The sequence below is a fragment of the Penicillium riverlandense genome, assembly GCF_028828495.1.
Source record: "Penicillium riverlandense strain IBT 135883 chromosome Unknown utg000002l_segment0_segment0, whole genome shotgun sequence".
NCBI lineage: Eukaryota > Fungi > Ascomycota > Eurotiomycetes > Eurotiales > Aspergillaceae > Penicillium > Penicillium riverlandense.
Genome location: NW_026643195.1, coordinates 748692 through 765746, shown reverse-complemented (window position 1 = coordinate 765746; position 17055 = coordinate 748692). Strand labels below are relative to the sequence as shown.

Genomic DNA, 17055 nt, shown 5'->3' with positions numbered 1-17055 from the left:
CTTGATTTGATTTGACTTGACTCGCTTTGTTGGTTGTCTTGTTTTGACATACATTCCTCTTGTTTCTAATTCTTCATCATGTACTTCATGTGACACTATTTATCTGCAGTCAACTTCATTTTCTTCTAGACTCATCCTGCTTCCTGACCGAGTTATTGTTTACAAGGACTATAGTAGTAGGAAATGAACATCAATAGGTCTATCATTCTAAACAATATGGGAATCACAATCATTGCCTCGGATTAAAAAGCTGCTCCACCAACCACAGCTTCACAGTGTACTCCCACAAAACCCAAAAATAAAAAAAAGGGGTGAAGAGAGAGCATCCATATATGTACATACATATTTCCTGCCGGCTCTCTATAGTTCCACCCCCTTGCATACACCTCATCATCCATCAGCTGTCCCAGATATTTCATGCCTTCAGCTCTCCCATGGTCGCTGACACTGATCGGTCCATCAATTATGGACTGGTCGTGCGGCCGTCCATTCGTTGAAATTGTGCAATGGAGGGTCAAGTCCCTTGACGAGCTTCCTACCCCAGCCACACGACCCCACTAAAGCTTCCGCCCAATCTTCTGCTCCACAGCAATCTTCAACTCCTCGCCGGAGGGCATTGTAACCGCACTTCCGCGTCTGCGGCGGGACTCAATCTCCGCCTTGATCTCTTGGACGGCCTCATCGAAGTCGCGCTCGGGATCATTAGGCAGGCCTAATGTCGGCGCGCGTACAGTCTCCTGGCTGACGGTGCGCATGACATGGGGCCGGTTGCGACGTTTCAAGATGGAAACCAGGTAGCCCTTTGCTGGGGAGAGGAAGAACGCCAGGGACACGATGGTGCCGATGATCCCGTAGAAATAGACGCGGCGCCAGACGGCGATGGATTGGCCGAAACTCAAAAAGATGAAGGGCATTACTGCGAACGCTAGGGTTAGTTGCGTGGCGACCCAGCTGAGAATGTCATAGTAGCGCTTGTAGGGCGTGGGTTTGGTGCCGTCTGGTGTGAGGAAGAAGGGGCGGACGTAGCGGCGGAAGTCTATGTGTTTTCATTAGCTTGTGTTGCAGAGAATGAAGGTATGGAAGGACTTACTCTTTGCAACGGTCTGAATGAACGAGCCCAGAACGAAGGTTAGATAGTAGCCCGGGGAGAAACCGTGCCACAGCGCACTGGTCGCGAAAGTGGCCAGGCTGGCCCGGAAGCCAGGCTTCTTGCCTTTCGGGGTGACCCGCAGATAAATATAGTTGCGCAGCCAGTGGTTGGTGTTCTTGTTCCAACTGCCCAGATACGCATACGAATTCTGGGCCGTCTCGAGGCTCCAGGGATCGATGTTTTCCAGGCGATTCCAAAACACCTTGCCCGTCTTCTGGTCAAAGCCGTTATATCCCATGCCAGAAAGGATACAGGCGCCCTCTGTCAAAGACCAGACGCCGTAATACTTCAGGCGTGTGCTAAATCCAAGCATGTACACGACCCACACCCGACGCACGAAGCTGTACGTCATGAACTCGTCAGAGAGCGCAAACTCCTTGGTGTGGTAGGCGTCCAGCTGCAAGAACAAAAAGATCCAGCCCAGCCCAGCGGCCGCCTTCTTTGCGGCGGGCGTCCCACTGCGGGGAATCTTGCGCTTCTTCCGCGTTGGAGGCACTTTGGATGGGTCCGTGCCGGGGGGAACGTCGAAGAGCGTGGTGTCGATCCAGCGGCGGTAGTCATTATATTCAAAAGCTGGACCGGCAAAAAGCGCCGGGAAGAAGAGCACATAACCCGCGTAGTCGACAATGCCCGGAAACTCGGGAATGGCGGAGTACTTCTGCGGGTCGGACAGCTGGTCCTGAGGCAGACGGCCATCATGGATGTTCCAGCAGAAGGCCGACAGCTTCATGACGAGCACCATCTGTGCACCAGTAATGTCAATCACCTGCGGATCGTTGAGGATTTCGCGGTAAACATGGTTGATTGACATGTGGCCCATCAAGAAGATAAACCCGATCCATGGCATGAGCGAACCGTCTACATAGTAAGCAATGGCGTATGTGCCAGCTGCGCTGTACAGAAGAGTGCGCAGGCCATCCCACAGGTCAAATAGACCAACGAGGTAGAAGAGCGACACGCCGATAATGAAGGCATTTTTCTTCCACGGTTGGCCGTCGGGAATGCGTTTGAGCAGGGCGGCTAGCGGGTAGGATAGGAGGAACGAGGTGATCAGCTTCACTAGACAGAGAGAGTCAGACTGCTGAAGTTGTTCGGTGCAGGAAACCAAACATACACTCATCGATGGAGGCGCCAGTGAGCCGAGCCGGGTAGTTGAATACTGTGCGGGGGACGTCAGTTGGAGCTCAGTTGAGGGGTTGCGGAAAGACAAACAGGCGTCAATGTAAGGCAGCATGGTGAGAATGCTGTCGACCCAGAGGGCAGGCAGTCCGTTGTTAGAGCATTCGACAAACAGATGATAGCGGGCGGGAAAACAAGGAAAGAGAGAACAAGAGGAAGGGGAGGGAAGAAGCACGATGTCATGTGTTTCTCCCGTCCAGGTGATCTGCACTCGACACTTCCCTCCGTCACATCAGCTGCTCAACAACACAATAAGCACTCCTTTACCACTTTACTTTCACATTCCATTTTATACTCCCTCCCTCTCGCCTGTCTGGCGCTCTCCCGCCCATCATGGACGTCGTCGCAGCTGTGTCCGGCTACATCTCCAAGATGGTGACGGCGGGCGAGTCGGCCACGGGGTCTTCGTCCACCAAGATGAAGATCCTGCTTCTCGATAGTGAGACAGTGGGAGATGCGCTCTGCTGGTGACCTGCCGGCGATGATAGCTAACATTTTCCGGCCCAGGTCCCCATTGTCTCGACCGCCATCACCCAGTCGGCGCTCCTCAACCACGAAGTGTACCTCATTGACCGCCTCGACAACTCCGCGCGCGAGAAGATGCGACACCTGCGATGCCTGTGTTTCGTGCGCCCATCCCCGACTTCCATCCAACTGCTGATCGACGAGCTCCGAGAACCCAAATACGGCGAGTACTATATTTATCTGAGCAACATCATCCGCAAATCATCCCTGGAACGACTCGCGGAGGCCGACAGCCATGAGGTGGTGCACCTCGTCCAGGAACAATACGCCGACTTCATTGTCGTCAACTCGGACTTGTGTTCCTTAAACATGGGGTTTCCGCTACAGCGACTATGGAGCCATTCGCCAGATCTGTGGAACGCGGATGCCCTCCAGCGGGCCACCGAGGGGACGCTGGCCATGCTGCTCTCCCTAAAGAAGAACCCGTTGATCCGCTATGAGAAGAACAGTCTGTTGGCCCGTAAACTGGCGACAGAAGTTCGATACCACTTGACACAGGAGGAGCAGCTATTTAATTTCCGGCGCACCGATACACCTCCTATCTTGCTCGTTCTGGACCGGCGCGACGACCCGATTACCCCCTTGCTCACCCAGTGGACATATCAAGCGATGGTTCATGAGATGCTCGGCATTCACAACGGGCGGGTAGACCTGCATGATGTTCCCGAGATTCGGCCCGAGCTCCAAGAGATTGTGCTCGCGCAGGACCAAGATCCATTCTTCAAGAAGAACATGTACCAGAACTTTGGTGACCTCGGCCAGAATATCAAGGAATATGTGGAGCAGTACCAGACCAAAACGCAGAGCACCATGAACATCGAGTCTATCACCGACATGAAGCGCTTTGTGGAGGATTATCCCGAATTCCGCAAACTGTCGGGCAACGTGAGCAAGCATGTTACTCTTGTGGGTGAGCTCAGTCGACGAGTTGGCGAAGACTCGCTCCTCGACGTCAGCGAGCTAGAGCAGAGTCTGGCGTGCAATGAGAACCACTCCAACGATCTCAAGGTATGTTGATATAAGACCACGCCATCCAAGCTTAACTGACCTCTCTCCAGTCCCTCCAGCGAATCATCCAATTGCCCAACGTACCGGCAGAGAACAAGCTGCGCTTAGTGGCTCTGTATGCCCTTCGCTACGAGAAACAGCAGAGCAACTCTCTGGGAGCTCTTCTGGAGTTGCTGGTTACCGCTGGCGGCGTCCCCTCCAATCGCGTGGACATTATCTCGAAGCTGCTCGCGTATCACCACTCTCTGCAGGCCCCACCGGTTGCAGGTGGATTTTCTGATCTGTTCGAATCGACCTCATTCTTCTCTGGGGCGAGAGACCGCTTCAAGGGATTGAAAGGTGTTGAGAACGTCTACACTCAGCACTCCCCGCGACTCGAGGTCACCCTTCAGAACTTAATCAAGGGTCGCCTGAAGGAACTGCAGTACCCCTTCCTAGAGGGTAGCGGACACACGCGGGACAAACCACAGGACATCATCATCTTCATGGTCGGCGGCGTTACATATGAAGAGGCCAAGATGGTCGCGCAGGTCAACGCCAGCTCTCCGGGTGTCCGCGTTGTGTTGGGAGGCACCACCATCCACAACAGCACAACCTTCTTGGAAGAAGTTAGCGATGCCGTTGGTAGTTGGCCAGAGCCTGAACCTACGACAGCCGCCGGACGGCTGCGACGGGAGGTAGGGCGGTAATTGATTGATTGATGGAGTTGGGGGGCTTGCATAGTGAATAGTCAGTTAGCTGGTGTAACTATATCCTGGGTAAATTCAAGGATTGTCTTTCTGGTGTTGTTGTTCCTATTCACTGGCCCGAGCCATTCCGCCCAATGCGGAGAATCTCCCCTTCCTACACACCTCTTCACTTCACCTCTCATCCTTCGCCCGCAATGGACCAGAACTCGCCCCCCAAACAGGGCGCCTCTTCCCCGATAGCATCGCGCGAGCCGCGACTGCATCTACCCTCGACGACTGACCCTCCGGGCCCTCAGAATCCACCCAAACCCCTCGTATGGCTGGTACGTGCTTGCTTGCTCCCACCCTACGCTCCCCGCCTCGAACTCTCAATTCGAAGATAAATCTAACATCAGAATGACTTCTTCCAGGTCTTCGGAGCAACAGGCCACATGGGCCGCTCACTTGTCAAAACCGCGCTCTCGCACAACGACCTCGTCGCAGCAGTCGGCCGAACCTACGAGAACAGTCCTGAATGCATGAAGGAGCTAGAAGACGAGCACGTCAACTGTATGGGCCTTCTGTGCGACGTTCGCGCGAGAGACACCGTCCAGCGCGTCATCGAGCAAACCATCGCGCGGTTCGGGCGCATCGACGTGATAGCCAATTGCTCCGGGTACGGCGTGATCGGCGCATGCGAGGACCAGGACGAGTTTGATATCCGGAACCAGTTCGAGACAAATTTCATGGGCACCCTGAACATGATTCAATTATCACTCCCGCATTTCAGGGAACGCCGCGCGGGCCGGTACCTCGTTTTCAGCTCGACGAGCGGCGCGCTGGGCGTTCCGGGCTTGGGACCCTACTGCGCGAGCAAGTATGCGGTGGAGGGACTCATGGAGTCCATGCTCTACGAAGTCGACAGCTTTAATATCAAGGGCACGCTCGTCGAGCCGGGACATATGCGGCGCGACGATATCGCCAATTTGGTCTCGCCGTCTGCCATGGCGGCGAATCCGTCCGAACACAATCTCTCCTCGCCATTACCGCTATACGGCCATTTCCTGGTCAAGCCGCCCAGCGAGCCGTACAACACGCCTACATCGCCCGCTGCGCACGCGCGGCGCATGCTCATGTGGCTGGGCGATAAGCAGCCTGCTAGCGCGGTCAAGGCTGCGCACCTGGTCTGGCAGCTGGGTCATTGCTCGTACCCGCCTCTGCGGCTGATTCTGGGCACTTATGCTGTGGAGAGTATAAGGGATCGTTTAAAGTGTATCATTGAGGAGATTGAGGACTGGAAGCATCTTAGCTTTCCTTTGGGGGAGACGCAGCCTGCTATGGGTGCTCGTGAGCAGTCGGCCAATCTGGGTGAAGGGAATGATGGTTGAGAGTACTCCAATGGGGCCTGGGTGATCTACTTCCCCGCTGAAGGTCATGATTTTCACGTACGACCCATCGGCAAAGCGTCATGCCCACACCAGCCCAGACTATAGGACGGCATCTTCATTCCGCCACTGCAAGTCATAGTTGCACATTGCAGACAGGCCCGCTGCATCACCACAGTGGATCTCAAATTCTGCCACGGCATTGCAGTTCAACATGCCCAAAGCCATGGCTACGCGGCTACCAGCTATGAAGGACCAATTTTCTCGCTGTTCGAGAAACAGATCGGATGACAGGCAGATGTATAACAAAAGCAATAAAGCTACCTACGTATACACGGAGACGGGCACAGGACAACGGTATTCCCTCTTCATGTTGTGCAATATAATTTCCAATTGATTCAAGTACTATATTGACCTATCCAACACACTTGATCATCTCGTTCCAAGATCACTCGAGACAAATCAAAAGACGCAATATACAAGAATAATACAGGGAGATAGCCATTTCAGAGCGCAGGCATTGTACAATCCCAACGCTTATGGAGAAAAGAACCAAGATATACACACCGCGAGGAAAACCTACAGGATAACAGAACCATCAGATTAGACAGATGCCCTCGTAGACATGAAGGATGATGAGGTATGCAAATAAACACAGATATGGGAATAAGGGTCTATGCTATAAACAGGGATGCGGTATACAAAGTCAATCCCAAGCATGAATCACGCATGCCTCCTTCGCATGCCAGATCCGTCTGCGCCGGACAACATCCGCGCCGAATGTATCCTTGATACCACCGCCGTCATAATGGTGATAATCTGCGTGATCCTTGTCCTTCCCATCCTGCTCATCCGCCGAGCGAAGGAGCCGCGCCTCTTCAATGCTGGCGCCGAACTCGTACTCCCCGCGACTGAGCACTGTCACCCCCACGGTGGCTGTGGTGGACTCGCCGCTTTGCAGAACGGGGAGGGACTGCTGCAGCATACCTGTCCAGACAAGACGGCGGGTGAGATCTAGGGCAACGTTGTTGGGTTGGTTGCGGAGGCTGGGCTGGAGACGAAGAAGGGGGTGGATGGGGCGAGAAGAGCGGTTGCGGACCGAGACGCTCAGAGTCAGCAAATCGTCTGTCTTCGCGCGGAAGCGGGAGCGGCCGGTCTGCGTAACCGAGGCGTCGGAGTCGGACGAGGTTATAGAGAAAGTAAATTCCACGTCCTCGAGGCGCATGGCTTCGACCATGCGAGGATTCAATCGGATGTTGCGTAGATCGATGCTGCCTTCACGGCCGGAAGCGGGTTCCTTCCAGCCACCGACGAGGCGCTTGAGGAGTTCTTCGCGGAACCAGAATGCCTCGCGGGAAGCGGCCTCAGCCTCAAAGGAGAGCTTGTTAGCGCTGACCACAAACTGTCGACGTGTGCCGGTGTTGACGACGGGAATAGCAGCGTGCGGGTTGTCCAGGTAAATGCGAGGCAGGACGAGGACGAACCGATACACTTGACCTGGCTGAAAATCTCCGTCGACAGAGTGCTGGCCGTCGGAGACCTTCATGGAAGCTATCACAGCCGAAGGATCGGGGAAGGACTGCTCGCTGACTCGCAACCAGACGGACAGGGGGCTGGGCCAGGCGTTTCGAAGATCGAGGAGTACAACGCAGTGATCAGGTCCGTACGGCCCTTTACCGAGACGCGAAAGCACTTTCGCGAATGGGTCATCATCGACGGCAGCGATTGTCTTGGTTGTTGCGGAGGCAGATCCAGACTCAGGGTTGGCATGAAGATGGTTTCGCCAGGCGAAATCACCGCTGAAGGGCAAGATATCGCAGCGTGCTACTTCCACACTCGCATTCACGGTCACAGTTAGTGGAACAAATAGCTGCCGCGTGTAAAATACATCCGGAGTGTTGTCCTCGCCAGCGTCAACGTACGAATAGTCGATCTGAACGGTCGTGTCTTGCAGGCCCGGCTTCCCAAGGACATCGACAGTAAAAGTGGCCTTTTGGCCTGGAGGGATGGAGTGGTCGTCGGACGATGGACCCGTACGGCGCCACTGCAGGGCTGGCCTGGTTGCCAGCTTCAACTCTAGCTCGTATATCTCTACCGGCAACAAATCCTTGTTGTTGAGAGCGGACTGCAGCTGTCGTGTTGTGGAATCTTGGAAGGTAAACAAGATAAAGTCAAGAGGGCAGGATGATGTGTTTTGCAAAGTGATGGTGAAGGACCTGACCTCTCCTTCCAGAACCATCATCGCCGATTGCGATAGCGACAATGACTCAATCACAAGCGACGGCTGCTTGCCAATCACCTTGACTTGGCAGGTTGCCGCTTCGGGACCCTTCTTAGTGGATACCTTGCCGTCCTTTGATGTCGTCGAACTCCACGAGAGTGGGCGCTCGGTCAATGGTTTTTTCGATTCCAAGCCGATGCGCTTAAATTTGACCTCAGGCTCGGGCTTCCAAATGGTCTTGAAGATGGGAAATTTTCTGGCGCGGCAGTGCCGTACCTTCACCGTGCATCCTGTGATGTTGAGGTCACCCTTCTCTTGCGCGATACCAAGGACAGTGATCTCTTGTAGAGAAAGAGGAGAAAGAACGATTTGTTCGGCCACGGCATCAAAAGACACACCCTCACTCTCAAGACGCATATACTCGATCTCAACCTCAAAATCGTAGGGGTTCTGAAGAGTCACTCGGAATGATGCATGTTCACCCGCCACAGCAAGGGTCTCGATCGCCTTGCTGCTGGGCTTTGCAAACGGGTTGTATAAGAATGGATCTTTCTTAACCTTTTCGGAGTCCGTCGTGACCGCATCCAATTGAGTCCTGGACCGTCGGACAGGCCGTTTGTTATCCGGAAGGGCCAGCAATTGGACATCGCGAACAAGGAAATCATCCCAGTATTCAGCCACCACGTCGGAGGCACCAAGCCTGCTCGCAGCCGCCACCGTGCGCTTGATGTTGTTTGAAAGACGAACTTGGTCGTCGACTGGTAGATAAGGCGGTGCTTGATAAGATTCACCGAGCATAAGTTGACCTCGGACCGTTTGAAGAAGCTCGACAGTGAAACGAAGAACGCCGTTGAAGTCAGGGAGTGCTTCACAGCAGTTGATGCACGCTTTGAGCACATCAATCTTCAAGTTCAGATCGCCATATCGATCCAACACGACATGCCGAAATGATCTCTCAGCAATAGCATCAATCGAGTCGTATTCCGGACAGTCAGAGGATCCCTCGGCGTTGAAGGATTGACTCTCTCTTTTCTTCCACTCGTAAAACGCCGAAGGTTGAACTCCGTATATCTCGCCTACCGAGGCAAGGAGAAGGCGCACACTTGTCTCCATGTTTCCAGGCCCGACATCCAGAGCATTGACGTCGAACGCGGTATCGCTTAGAGACGCTAGCCCAGCAGCTGGATGAATGCCGGCCTCCGCAGCTCCAATTTTCCTTGCCTGAACAAGACTTGGTACTATTAGCGAGAGAAGTTCGCGCAAGACGAAAGCCTTTTTCCTTGGGAGACCAAGAGTATTCAAGACGGAGACGACACCGACTATGATAGGCACGGCATCAGTCGCGGGTAGGTCCGAGCCAGGAGAGAGCGGCAGAGCTCGGAACAAGAAATTGGCAATCTCGGATTTTCGAGGCACAACTGTCCCGCGAGGGAGTTCTGGCTGATGCAATGGTGTCAAAAGATCGTTCATCACAATATGTTTCAGAGCGTTGTCGTCAAGAGCTCCATCACGAATGCGGCACGCTACCAATAGCCTTGCTAAGCGGATAACTGTCTCGGAGAACACGAGCTGGGGGAGAGGCTCCTCTGTAATATTTGCAGCACGGTTGTAAAGATTCAAGATGGTGTTTGTGAGGTCTGGGAGCAGGTTGGCCAGGTTTTGAAGAGACACGGCACGGTTACTAGCCCCGGGTGGTGGATTAGAATCTCGATGCGATTTGGAAGACTTCTCGGCTGTTGGATAGAGGATAGATGGAATCTAAACTCAGTCAGTAAGTTGCTATATCATCATGAAGCCAAGATAATGTACCTGAAAGTCCATCCCGGCCCAGCCGAACATCAGCAAAGTAAGAAGAATTGTCTCGAGAGCTTTGCCATGCCACACATAATCGCTGCTCGCCCTAGCGTTGTTTGCCGCTTCAACCAGCTCCTTGAGGGCATCTGGCCACCTTCCTGCCAGCAGGAAAAGAGACCCAACGACAACACCGGCACGGCCCTTGATGCGGTTCTTGGTCCTGTCGGTTGCACTTACGCCGCTCACCGACATGCGGTCCCGACTGTGCTCCTTGGGCGAATGCACAGATGAAGTTCTGCTAATAGAATTCGTGCGACTAGAGAGATTAATGGATCGATGGATTTCGTCAAACGTTATGGGCGTTTCATGATCACTGGGGGCCGGAGAACTGGCGTTGGAACTCAATGGAGTCTCGGGTGCAGCACTAGGATCGGTGGGCATTTGCGCAGGTGAGGTCATCCGATGAAGCAGCCGGTCCACAGCTCGCGGCCGTTGCTCTGGATTCCGGTGTGGACCCCAGGAAGAAGATTTGGGAGACTCAATGGATGGGATGTTCTGGATTGTCTTCGCAAATTCATCCAGTTCAGAGAGCAAGACAGAGGTAATATCACAAAGCGCCGTCTTCATCGTGGTGGCTTTGGATGCCTGTGGTGGCGGGACCCAGAGGACATTATCCGGTCCGTTCGTGAGCTTTTCCACGCCTTCATGATCGAAAACCAGTATTTGATGGACCAACGCGCGCGGATTCCTCTCCTTGACAACCTCTAGCGCTTCCAGCAGTGAATCCAGGCCGTCGGGCGTCGGGTGCTTGTCCTTGTTCTCCCCAGTCGAGCTTGGAGCGAGCTCAGTTCCATCCGCTATTGTGAGGATCACCAGTGGTTCTCGAAAAAGTTCAAACGGAAATAGTTCAAGATGCGACGTCGGAGGAACCGAGTACGAAAGGTCGTAAAGGATCAGCCCGGTAGGAAATGCGAGCGGCGAGAACATATCTGAATAAGGAGGCTGTTAGCATCGGACACACCCTGCGACTGCGATTGTTGCGTACTTCGATTTGGCCGCGCATCAGGGCTAATGTCCCCTAATCGGACCACATTTTCGGCCTGGAGTCTGGCGGCGAAGCTCAGAAAACGGGAGCGCTTGATTCTCCCTATCGGAAGGAGGAGTGCCCTGAGGCGCACAGGCGCAACCGGGGACAGGGGGTCGACACCCATCCTGTCGAGGACACGAGATCGGACCGGCGATTGGCGAGATGCTCAAGCCCGCACCCACAAGAAGTCGGCAAGCTTGCAGGCGTCATACGTCGAGAGAAGACGGCATAGGAGACAATTGACGCAGACAGCAAACCGCACCAAGAGACCGTGAGGCAGAAACACTCATACACTTCGATCCTCCTGAGTTGAATTGGAGATGGAAACAAAATACCTTACCTAAGCGCATCAATAATCCCGGGCGGGGAGCTGCCAGTCACGGGGCCTCTGACATAAGCGGCGATAAGATAACCAGTTAAGGCTCCAGGTTCGCCGCCATCGTTTACTTCTTCTTCCTCAGTCAGTCAGTCATTCATTCGTTTGTTTATCGATCTTTTTGTTATCTCAGCAGGCCTGGTTTGGACAGCATTTTTATCTCCTGCCGTCTGCTACGCGACACAGACCATCGAGATCTACATCCATGCTCCATTTCCAACAATAGACGACTGGGTTGGTGGCAATCCAGCGAGACAACATGGCGATGAATGTGGACTTTAACGCGCTCAAGGCGCGGACGATGGGCTCGGGCGCCGACGAGGAAGCTGTGACGGTCGATACCCGAGGTCTCATCTCCAAGGTCCTGGCTCGCTATTCAGGGAAATGGTAAGCTTAAGACCTGCGCGCGATTGCGAGAATGATGCTAACTACTCGGACAGGACCGTTCTGCGCGAGATGATCCAGAATGCCGCCGATGCTAACGCCACCAAGGTGACGATCAAGTTCGAGACCCTCCCATCTACTACGGTGCCTTCGCCCTCATCAACCGACCCGACAGCCCTCCTGAAGCACACAATAGCCAACCACACCCTCCGCCGCCTTTTAGTATCCAACAATGGTCTTCCATTCAGTGAAAAGGACTGGGCAAGATTGAAGCGCATCGCAGACGGTAACCCCGATGAGACGAAGATCGGCGCGTTTGGCGTTGGTTTTTATAGTGTCTTTGATGATTGTGAAGAGCCATTTGTATCGTCCGGAAAGCAGGCCATGGCCTTCTACTGGAAAGGAAATGCGCTCTTTACCCGTCGGTTAGACTTGGGCGAAGCGGCCAGCCAGGACACCACTTTCGTCTTGGATTATCGCAACGATTCCTCTCCCGTCCCATCGTTGATGCAGCTGTGCCAATTCTTGTCGAGCAGTCTTACCTTTGTCAGTCTCCAAGAGATCGAGCTGTGGCTGGATGATTGGAACCTTTTGCGATTATCGAAAAAGACGGCACCCAGCGTCAATGTCGCCATTCCCAGAGATATCGAAACGAAGACCGCTGAAGGCTTGATGAAGATTGCTGGAATCACTCGTGAGATTGCGCAAGTCGATGCTTCCTGGATGCGAATTGTTGAGTGGAACCCTCATGCGAGTGTGTTCCGACTTGAGAACCTCCGCGACACGACAAGCTCTCTGCGTAGCTTTTTCTCGAAATTCACGAATCAGGTTGGACCGGAGAAACCATCACAGGTCGAGAAGCCGGAGCGACAGGATGACACGGGAAGTATGACCTCGATGATGACGGCGTCGGTATTTCTGCATATCAACACTGCCTCTATTCAACCCTCCATCAGCAACTCGCTGAGCAAGGAGCTGGAAAGAGCCACGCGCAAGCCCCCACCGAAGAGAGCAACCATTGCTATCTTGACTCCTTCCTATGATGCCAGCATCGCGACGGACGCATTATCGTCGCAGTCTGAGATTCTCGCCTCAATCCTGCCTTCAAAGGCTGGAAAGGTCTTTATTGGCTTTCCTACTCAACAGACCACCGGACTGAACGCTCATGTCTCCGCGCCCTCCGTTATCCCAACCGTCGAGCGGGAGAGTATCGACCTCAACACGCGATATATCAGCAAGTGGAACCTGGAAATGTTGCGGGCAGTCGGTATTGTCTGCCGCATTGCTTGGTCTGCAGAAATGGCCGCGATCAAGTCTAAGCTGTCTTCCAAGTCAAAAATCCGGAAGGACGATATTGTTGATGTACTTCCCGAGGCCATCCATACTGCCAATCAGTTCGCATTCCGTGAATCTACCCCATCTTCTACATTGGGACAGACAATTGAGGATGCATTCTGGATGTGCAACAAAAATGCATCCATCGAAGTTCTCTCCACATGCGGTGTGATTCCCAGCCATCAGACACGACTAGCGCCCAAAGATCTCAGCTTCATGGACTCCATTCCAGCCTTGCCAGATGAGTTTGTGCTCAAGGCGAAGGATTTTGTTAAGCGACTGACAGATTTTGGATTGGTCACGGAAATAACGGTGTCTGATATCAAACGTGAGCTCGAGTCCAGTACTCTCCGTTCAAACCAGGTTGTTGAATTCCTGTCGTGGCTGGGCCGTAAGACTGTCACCGGACAGCTTGATGGGATGTCTGTCCAGAGTCTTTTACGTGTTGCGGTGGCGAACGAGGAAGACAAAGAAGGTCACCCAACAAGATTGGTGATATTCGCAGACGTCACCAGCTTCTTGAACCCACAGCGCATTCCGGCAGACTTGCCTATGCCTTCAAACGTCGTACCTTTCCATTTTACAAAGTCGATTAGCAAACAAGAGCTCGAGGCACTCGGTTGGACCGAACTACAAATTGTTCCTTGGCTTCGCTGGCTGATTAAAAATGCTGGAAACCGCAACATCCTTTCAGCTGATCAAGATATCACTCAGACGGCATCTTTTGCTGGACAGGTTTTGCCCGTGTTGTCACGGCAGTGGGACAATCTGAGCCAGTCTTCGAAGCAGACGGTTGTCAATACATTGCAAGAGACCGTTATACCGACTAAGCTGGGAATGAAGCAGCCGCAGCAGACATACTTTGCTTCTGTGCGTCTTTTTGACGACCTGCCTGTCGTGCATGGTCTGAATAGTGTCAAGGAGAAGTTTTTGGTAGCCCTTGGGGTTCGCAAAACCGTAGAACTGGGTGTGATCTTTGATCGCCTCATCAACACGCCCACTTCTAACGATACCAAGGGACCACCATCACGGAAATGGAACCATGTTGATCTCATACGATACCTCACCTCGGTCAGCGACGACATTCCTGCCAATGATATTCACCGACTGAAGAATACAAGTATTTGCACCGCCGAGAACCAAGATACCCGATACAAAATCTGTGAGCTTTATGAGCCGAAAGACTCTCTTCGGAGCCTCGGGCTGCCTGTGATTGAATGGCCTGGTATATACACAAGTGGCAGCAAAGAAGGCCAATTTCTGAAGATGATGGGCTTGAGGAGCTACCCGTCAGGTTCCGAACTCGTACGCCTCATGACAACAGATCATGCCGAGAAGGATGGTCGTCATGGCGAAGCCCTGTCATACTTCATCAACGAGTATTACACGAACGGCTATGCTTCGTTTGACGCCAGTGCAGTCACCATCCCTTTCCTGCCTATCGAGGGGAAGGAGAAACTTAGCATACCACGAAAATGCTTCACGGACGAAGGTGCTGCATTGTTTGGCTTTGATATCCTCCGGAAACATCTGCACCCGCACGCGTCCAAGCTGGGCGTCAAAGCCCATCCCCCTATGGCAGACTGCCTCCAGGTTCTAATTCGCCATCCTCCCACCACCCAAAAAGATGCTCGCGTGATGTTCAAATATCTAGCGAGCAGGGCTACAGATCTCAGTCCCGCTGATACGGAGCGGGTCAGCAATGCAGCGATTATCCCAATACCCACAAGTCAACGGTCAGAGAAAGGTTCTCGAACTCGCCTTGTGGCCCCAAGGCTCTGTTATCTTGGAGATGGAGAGGACTACAAAGGCATCTTTGACTTTGTGGACTTTGGTCAAGAAGCCAACCTTTTCCTGATGGCTGTCGGCTCGAAACAGGAGCCCACCAAGACCGAGATTGCAAGGATGCTGGTGAAAGAACCAGCTCGCATCTCTGCGGCATTCCAGAGTTCAGAGAAGTATCTTATGCTTTTGAGGACACTTGCAGAGCATATGTCAGTTCTCAAGAAGGACAGGGAGTTGTTCAGCGAGATGAAGAGAGCGGCCTTTCTTATGGCTAGCCGAGATATCCCACCTCAAAAGCAGGGTGGCAACGACAAGTCGGCTGATCCGGAGCTTCTGGAAGACGATCTGGATATCAGGGAATGGAACTTGACTGCCGCCAAGGACATTGTCGTGGTTGATGACTTCCAAAGCTTCAACCTCTTCAAAGAGCACATCCCGGCTGCCCCACAGGAGGAAATCTTGGAAAACTTCTATACTGCTCTTGGAGCCGTCCCGCTAAGCAGCCTTGTGGAAGAACAGGCCCGCTTTGGTGGCGTGGCCACTGATCAGACCCAAGGAGTCAAACTAAAGAAGGTGATCCTTGAACGGACGCGGCTCTTCCTGCATGACCAGCCCTCGGATGCAATCAACCCCAGGGCTCGTTCTTTGGAGGATTGGTTCAACGTGCAGGTGGTGAACTCGATCACCTTGACGCGTTCTCTCAAAGGTCGACGTGTGTCTCACACCCAAAAACGAAACGCCATTGTCGCCCGACTGTCCACGAACATGGGTCTGTGCATTTGTCCTGGTAAACTCGACCTGTATGAGATCAGCCAGTCGCTCGTCCATTTGCTTTTAAGGCGCCCGAAGCTCCACTCAACTCTGACTTTGGAAATGCTCCTGAAGACGGATCTTCTGGAGCTGCGAGCTCGTGGTTACAATGTAGAACGCATTCTCAGGCAGAAGGCCCGTGAAGCGCAGATAGCTGAGGATAAGCGACAGAAACAGCTGGAAGAGGAACGGCGTGTTCTGCAGGAGAAGGAGGCCGCCTGGGAAGCGGCTCATGCTCAGCGTACCGAAGCCGACGAACCTGAGGAGCAGAGACAGAATTCAATGCCGGGATTATTCCCCGAATCACCTAACAATAACAAGGTTGCTCCGGCCGAGGCGCATGCGGTGCCTCCAGCCCCCATTCCAGATCGACCCAGCGGCAGCTTGTTCGCCAATCTCACGAAGCGATTTGGTTTGGACAGATCCAGTTCCGAACAGTCGCGCTCGCTGCTTCCTGAATCCTCTACGCCTCCGCCGCCGCCCTACTCGTCGACCGATCCCCAGAACCCCCAGAGCACGCGCCCGGAACAGCCTGTGAATGTCAGTTCTCCGCATCAACTTCACAATCAGCTGCTGTCGGCTGTCCAGGCCTGTCGGCCTCACGGTTCGTCCGACGTTTACTCGCGACCGGAAACCAACCAGATCGGCGAAAGCAAGTCGTACTGTGACGAGCGACCGAGCCACGATCTGGAGTTCGTCGCCACCCTCCCAAGCGGCGTGAATGTGCTGTTCGTGAAAACCGTCCCCGAGCGATCTGCTTTTCTCGCTCAACACCGCGTGGGCATCAACATGTTCGCATCGGTGGTTCTCGACAGCGCGTCTATCTTCTCAATGCGCGCCGACACCCTGAGCATCTTCTACGATCCCGGTGGCAAGACCATCGCGTTCAACCGGGCGGGCAGTGTGTTTTGCAACTACTTCTACTTCCAACAGTTACATGAGCAAGCCCTGCTCCAGAGCCCGACCCCAGACCGCGCCGACGCAATTGTGTACTGGTGGGTGATCCTGTGTCATGAGCTGGCGCACAACCTGGTCGAGGATCACAGCTCGGCGCACAGCTACTACACCGAGGGCTTTGTGGCGCAGTATTTCCCCAAGGTGGCGGTCAAGCTGGCTGCGCTGCAGACTTCGCCATCTCCGTTGCCATAGATACCTATCTTTTCTTTTATTGTGTTGTAGATAGTAAGAGTGTTAGACAATACATAATGGCATTCCATGTTCGCCACTTTGTTCCGTCGGTACCCGCTTTTTTCCTGCCGCATCAAACAACCTTAATTTTTTTGATTCTCGAGTTACCCGTCTTTTTCCTTCACTTATCCGCGCCACAATGAGTGACTGCAACATTTCC

The 17055-nt window shown here is 53.5% G+C and overlaps 5 protein-coding genes across 5 annotated transcripts; 3 read left to right on the top strand and 2 right to left on the bottom strand.

Moving 5' to 3' along the window:
- Positions 1-557: 557 nt before the first annotated feature.
- N7474_002597 (lysophospholipid acyltransferase) lies at positions 558-2384 on the bottom strand (the record flags this gene model as incomplete). Its single annotated transcript, XM_057194012.1, has 2 exons — positions 558-1036; positions 1091-2384. 2 exons carry the CDS (start codon positions 2382-2384, stop codon positions 558-560), a joined length of 1773 nt encoding a protein of 590 aa, XP_057055367.1.
- A 278-nt stretch (positions 2385-2662) lies between these two features.
- Positions 2663-4551, top strand: N7474_002596 (Sec1 family protein; the record flags this gene model as incomplete). The annotated part of the gene is made up of 3 exons (XM_057194011.1): positions 2663-2776; positions 2837-3862; positions 3913-4551. The coding sequence occupies 3 exons, from the start codon at positions 2663-2665 to the stop codon at positions 4549-4551; spliced, it is 1779 nt and encodes a 592-aa protein (XP_057055366.1).
- A 431-nt stretch (positions 4552-4982) lies between these two features.
- N7474_002595 (SDR family oxidoreductase) lies at positions 4983-5918 on the top strand (the record flags this gene model as incomplete). The annotated part of the gene is made up of 1 exon (XM_057194010.1): positions 4983-5918. The coding sequence occupies one exon, from the start codon at positions 4983-4985 to the stop codon at positions 5916-5918; it is 936 nt and encodes a 311-aa protein (XP_057055365.1).
- A 703-nt stretch (positions 5919-6621) lies between these two features.
- Positions 6622-11141, bottom strand: N7474_002594 (TRAPPII-specific subunit TRS120; the record flags this gene model as incomplete). Its single annotated transcript, XM_057194009.1, has 3 exons — positions 6622-9894; positions 9946-10919; positions 10976-11141. 3 exons carry the CDS (start codon positions 11139-11141, stop codon positions 6622-6624), a joined length of 4413 nt encoding a protein of 1470 aa, XP_057055364.1.
- A 511-nt stretch (positions 11142-11652) lies between these two features.
- Positions 11653-16856, top strand: N7474_002593 (histidine kinase-like ATPase domain-containing protein; the record flags this gene model as incomplete). Its single annotated transcript, XM_057194008.1, has 2 exons — positions 11653-11780; positions 11834-16856. 2 exons carry the CDS (start codon positions 11653-11655, stop codon positions 16854-16856), a joined length of 5151 nt encoding a protein of 1716 aa, XP_057055363.1.
- Positions 16857-17055: the final 199 nt, after the last annotated feature.